Genomic DNA, 5863 nt, shown 5'->3' with positions numbered 1-5863 from the left:
TGATGGTAGTAGAACACATGCATACCCTCTTCCCCAAGTGATCAGTTGGAAAGGTCCTGTGATTTGATGTGTTTCTGGGTCCTTCACCAGCACAGGTGGTTTCTCGGTGAGCTTTGCTTGGCTGGTATTTGCAAAGTGCCGAAGTATTGGTGGGTCAGGCTCTGATGTTGTACAGTTTAGGAAGTTGATGACATAGAGAGCCTTGCAAAGTCTTTCAACTGGAGATATGGCTCTTGTTTCTCCTTGCTGCTGATTGAGGACTCTTTTGAGGGTTTGATGTGTCCTTTCTACGATGGATTGTCCCGTGGGGTTTGCAGGTATGCCTGTCTTGTGTTCTATTCCCCACTCACTGAAGAACTCTTTTAGCTTACGAGAGGTATAGGCAGGTCCATTGTCTGTTTTAATCTCCTTTGGTACTCCCAGGGTAGCGAAGGCAAGGAGGAAGTGCTTTATGGTGTGCTGTGCAGTTTCTCCTGTATGTGATGATGCAAACACTGCTCCTGAAAAGGTGTCGACCGATACATGCACGTATTTTGACCTTCCAAAGGGTGTGAAGTGAGTTACATCTGTCTGCCACAGCTGGCAGCTGTTCAGACCTCGGGGATTGACTCCTGTCCCCATGGATGGTATCTGGTAGTTTTGACAGCTCGGGCATGTGGCAACAATAGCTTTTGCCTGCTCCTTTGAAAGCTTGAACATTCTGATAAGGGCAGGTACATTTTGGTGAAAAAATGCATGTGACAACTTTGCCTGGGCAAAGATGTTAGGAACATTAGCAGTCTCTACTGCCATGGCTAGTGCATCCGCTCTCCTGTTCCCTTCTGTGATGATGCCTGGGAGGTCGGTGTGTGACCTCACATGCATTATATGATAGGGTTGCTTTCTGCTGGAAATAAGGCGTGTTAATGCAGAAATCAATTGGTGTAACTTTGGATTGGAAAGGTCTTGAGAAGAGCATGTTCTGCTCTCATAGCTATACCAGCAACATAAGCCGAATCTGTGACCAAATTGAAGGGTATATCTTTGAATTTCTCAAAGGCTCTGACAACAGCTGCTAACTCTGCAATCTGTGGAGATCCCTCCATTATTTCAATATCAGATTCCCATTTTTGGGTATTTGGGTCTTTCCATGTCATTACCGACTTGTGGGATGACCCTAAGCCATCTGTAAAGATGGTTAGAGCTTTGAGAGGAGTCCTGCTTTGGACTAATTTTGGGGTCAGATGAAAGGTCACATCCTGATTAAAAAGTTTGTGTTTGGGGATATGAACTGAAATTTGGCCTGTATAGCTATCTAGGGCAAACTGGAGACTTTCATTGGTCTGAAGCAAATGCTCCAGGTCCCCAGTGGTCAGTGGCAAGTATATGCATGTGAACTCACACCCTGCAAGAGAGCGGAGGCGGGATCTAGCCTTTTTTATTAGATGTGCCATGATTTCTTGGAAGGTGGTAATCGTCTTTTTAGGCTGGTTATTTGTAAAGATCCACTCCAGGATCAGCAAAGGGTCTCTAAGTTGAGTGTCCCACTGGAAAATCAGTCCATAAAACCGAGGTGCTTTTCCCAAAATGACGAACTGGAAGGGCAGGCTGGGTTCAAAGCGATGGGCTTTGCGTGAAGACAGGGCTTCTTGGACCTTGGTGATGGCATCTCGGGCCTCTGTTGTGAGAGTGCACGGAGAGTCCAGATCCTCGTGGCCACGGAGAAGGCTGAACAGGGGAGCGAGGTCCTCTGTTGTGATTCCTAGCAGGGGACGCACCCAGTTGATGGATCCACACAGGCTGTGTAAGTCCCTCAGGGTCTTTGGGTCGTCTCAGATGGCGAGCTGCTGGGGTACGATGGTCCTTTCCCGGATCTGGAAGCCAAGGTAAGTCCATGGGTTGGTGTACTGTATTTTGTCCTCACGGATCTCAAATCCTGCTTTTTCTATGGTTTCAATAGTCTTTTTAACTGCTTTGTCCAGGTAAGCTTTTTCTGATGCACAGACCAGGATGTCATCCATATAGTGGTGGATGATTGCCTCTGGGAATAGCTTCCGAACAGGAGACAGGGTGTGAGCAACATACCACTGGCATATAGTAGGACTGGACTTTAATCCTTGAGGCAGAAAACGCCAATGATATCTTTTAAGTGGAGCCTCTCTGTTAAGGGATGGCACCGAGAAAGCAAACCGTGGGGCATCGAGAGGGTGCAGAGGTATGCTGAAAAAACAGTCTTTAATGTCTATGATAGCAAGTGTCCAGTCTCTAGGCAGCATCGATGGGGAGGGCAGGCCTGGCTGTAAGGGGCCCATGTCGTCGACAACTTCGTTGATTTTGCGAAGGTCGTGGAGGAGCCTCCACCTGTCCGTTCCAGGCTTTTTCAGTACGAAGACTGGAGAGTTCCAAGGGCTGGTGGTCTCAACGATGTGGCCTTTGGTTCTTCTTTTGTGGCCAGCTGTTCTTCCACGAGAGCTTGTAGTGTGCGCAGCTTTTCTTCGGAAAGGGGCCACTGCTCGATCCAGATCGGGTTATGGCTTTTCCAGGTGAGCTGAGGAGTATCTGGCAGTGCGCGCTCCTCAGTGGCCCCAGTTAGAAATCCTGTCTGGGAATACGTAGGGAAGCCCCCCATTGGGATAGAATGTCCCTTCCCCAAAGGGTGATGGGGGGCCCTTACCACGAATGGGCGGATGGTTGCCAGCTTGCCTTCAGGCCCTTTGACGAGGACGTTGTTCTTGCTCCGCATGGACACTGTGGCTCCACCGATCCCTGAAATCATGCCTGGCACTGGCTGTAGATCCCAGTGTGCTGGCCACTCTGTGCGAGCGATGATGGTCACATCAGCACCGGTGTCCAGCATCCCTGGCAGGTGGAACTTTTCTCCTCTGCAGGTGAGACCACATTCGATGGTAGGCTTACTTGGTCCCACAACTTGTGCCCACATTGCTGTAGGGTTGAGAGGAAGCTGCTCCCTGTGATTCTTTGGGAGTAGAAAAGCCTGTGCAATTGGAGTTCCCTTTGAAAGAAAATATGGTAAGTCCGTGCAGTACACCTGAACAAAGATTTCTTGTCCTGAGTGCACTGTTTGCACCTCTGGAACAACAAAGATCTCCTTTGGGCTATGGACAGTGTCACCTATAATTAAGATGTTAGAAGGACCGCCTTTTGGCCCACGTTTGCCTGTGGGAACACGATAAACATCTTATTTTTAAAGTCAATGGACAGAGCAGTTACCAGCTGGCGTCTTGTTCCCATCGGTGTCGCTCTGTGTGTTGGACCCTCTTCAGGTGTTCTGGAATCTCCCGGGGTGGTGCGTGGATGGGTCTGGGTGGCCTTTGATTTGTTGTCATAGCCCGGGGCTCCACCGGGCTCCGAGACCCGTTTCCCGAATACGGCTGGGAGCGTGGCTGGTGCTGGGGCCTTCGGTAGGTGTGGCCAGGGTATCGGGCAGGCAGCCTGTCTGGACAGTCCCTCATGAAATGTGTCAAATCACCACAGTACAGGCAGCGAGCCTGGTCTTTAGAAGCTATAGCTGCATATGCACCAGAAACTCCTTCAGCAATACCCTTAGAAACTGCTTCTGCCACTGTATTTTCACTGGACAAATGATGTGTGCAGCTTTCCAGCATTTGCTCTATGGTAGGTTCTGTGTCCAGGGGTAGAGCCCTCAGAATTGTTTTACATTTTTCATTAGCATTACTCATGACAAGTTTACACAACAGTTCTTTTCTTGCCTCTGTGCTCTCTATCTGTTTTTCTAGAGCATCTTTAACTCTATCCACAAATTTGATAAAGCTTTCTTCTACTCCTTGTTTGATATTAGAAAAATGTTGGGAAGGAATGGAATCATCTGGGGTAAGAAGTAAGGAGGTTTTTTGCTGCCATAGCCAGGTCCTGCAATGCTTCCTTAGGTAAGGTATCAGCCTGATCATTAGGTTTCTGTAAATCCCCTTCACCGGCCAGCTGTTCAACTGTAAGATCTGGCCTATCAGCATTTTTAGCATATGAATCTGATAATGTTTTCAATTGTTTTTTCCAATGCCTTTCCCATAACATATATTCTGCTGGGGAAAGGAGGCAGTGGGCCATATTCTTAATATCGTGGGGTACCAAGATATGGGCTGAGAACGTGGCTTCTAGGAAATTTCTAAAAATATGAGAGTTTCTGCCATGTTCTTTAGCTGTGTTCCTTAGCTGTATGAGTTCCTTATTTGTTAGAGGTTCCCACGTTTTTTGGGTAGTGGTCCCCCCTATTTTTCCTTTTTTATAATCTACTGGGAAGGCAGAAATTCTCTGTGCCATTTCCCAATCTCCTGCCTTTGCGGCTTCGAGCTTAATTTGGGCCCATGCATCAATATACTGTGTATCAGAATCAGAGTCACTGTCACTGCTGTCCGAGGAGGAGGAGGAGTGAGAGCGAGAGCGACCCTTATGCTTTTGTGTTGTGTTGGAGCTGGCTTTGGCAGAGCTTTTTGGGACTGGGGTGGATTTGAGGAAGGACACGGCAAGGCTTGGCTACAGGGGGTTTGCAGTGGCGCTGGGATGGCAACAACTCGGGTAGCACAGCACACACAGGATTGAGGCACGTGGGAGGGTGGGGGTGGTACTGTGGGGGGTTTCTGAGGTTCCGTGCGAGGGATACTGAGGGTGGGTGGGCGGCTGGGAAGCCGGGGCATGGGGGCAAGGGGGTGTGCGGGGGGGGCGTTGGGGTTGGGGGGGGGCTGCCGTGGGTACAGCGTGGTTTGCAGGGGCTGCGGCAGCCAGGCAGGCAGGGAGACCTCCTGCTGCGGCAGGGGCTGGGGGCAGAGATACACGCAGGGGCGGGGCGGGGCAGCAGCAGGGGCGGGGGCTGTGTTTGAGGGGCCAGCAGGGACGGCAGGGACGGCGGCAGGGGAGATAAGAGCACCCGTGGCAGGAGGGGAGGGAGCAGTCGCAGAGGTAGGGGAGGGGGTGGGGTGCACACAGGACGGCGCGGCTTGCACATTACACGGAAAGGGATTCGTGCTTCCCGCGTTCGGAGGGGAGGCGGGGGGAGGGCGGGCCGCGCAGACCCCGCAGGCGCGGCGGGGAGGGGTAGAGAACGGCGCGAGGTTTGTATTAGTTCCTGACACAGGAGTTAGTTGTGGGTTGGGATCAGGCGCCGCACTAGGACCCAGGGAAGGTGAGGATGTGACAGCGACCTTATCAGCACAATTTGCATTTGGAGGGTCTGCAGGGGGAGATAAGATAGTATCTCTGTTTTTCCCTGGGGTGTTAGTAAGAGGCGAACTTTTGTTAAGTCCCTCTACGGCTTTTGTTATAATATGAAATATAGGTATAAAGCGAGCTACAGATAGATCCTGTTTGGACTGTAAAAGATAGAGTCTAATTCCAACCTGATCCCAAAAAGAATCTAGCGTTAGAGTGTTTGTAGTAACAGTAACATCAGGAAACTGGAGGATTATCCATTTTACAAACTTTTTCAGAATAGATTTTGAAAGATTACCTTTAGAAAAGAGAAGTTGTTAGTAGATAGGATTTCTAGGATTAGTAAATAAATTTCTCTCTTTTTACCTGGGATCTTGTACTAAGTTTAGATCCCATTAATCCCATGCCTACCAGCAGAAAAAAGAGAAAAAAAAGAAAAAAAAACTAAAAAGAGACCCAAGTGAATTTTTTGCGCGCAAGAAAGGCTGATTTTTTAAAACTTACACTTTTTCAGCCAGATGGGGGTCGAAAGTCTGCTGGTAGGTGGTCTTTTCCGTCTCAAGTCTCCTCGGACAGTCGTCCAGCTGTCAAGGTGAGGTTCGACTGAGTCCCTCCAAAGCAGACCTTCTAAAACGGAGGCCTTACTTCTTCTGGGGTTTGACGATCCGAAGGCAGTTACTATTTCAGGAAGAAATGCTGC

General features: G+C 49.5%; 1 protein-coding gene across 1 annotated transcript; it reads right to left on the bottom strand.

Moving 5' to 3' along the window:
• Positions 1-1811: 1811 nt before the first annotated feature.
• On the bottom strand, positions 1812-2920 carry LOC119696834 (endogenous retrovirus group K member 19 Pro protein-like). The gene is made up of 2 exons (XM_038126676.1): positions 2654-2920; positions 1812-2030 (listed from the first exon to the last, which is right to left on the bottom strand). The coding sequence occupies exons 1-2, from the start codon at positions 2918-2920 to the stop codon at positions 1812-1814; spliced, it is 486 nt and encodes a 161-aa protein (XP_037982604.1).
• Positions 2921-5863: the final 2943 nt, after the last annotated feature.

Source organism: Motacilla alba, unplaced genomic scaffold (genome assembly GCF_015832195.1).
Source record: "Motacilla alba alba isolate MOTALB_02 unplaced genomic scaffold, Motacilla_alba_V1.0_pri HiC_scaffold_481, whole genome shotgun sequence".
NCBI lineage: Eukaryota > Metazoa > Chordata > Aves > Passeriformes > Motacillidae > Motacilla > Motacilla alba.
The sequence above is the reverse complement of the archived record's forward strand: the minus strand, read 5'-3'. Positions and strand labels throughout refer to the sequence as shown.

Coding starts and splice junctions, on each gene's coding strand:
- LOC119696834 (XM_038126676.1), bottom strand. CDS start 2,920: ATGTGGGCACAAGTTGTGGGACCAAGTAAGCCTACCATCGAATGTGGT. Junction 2,031..2,653: donor CAACCATCCGCCCATTCGTG/GTAAGGGCCCCC, acceptor CCTGTTCGGAAG/CTATTCCCAGAGGCAATCAT.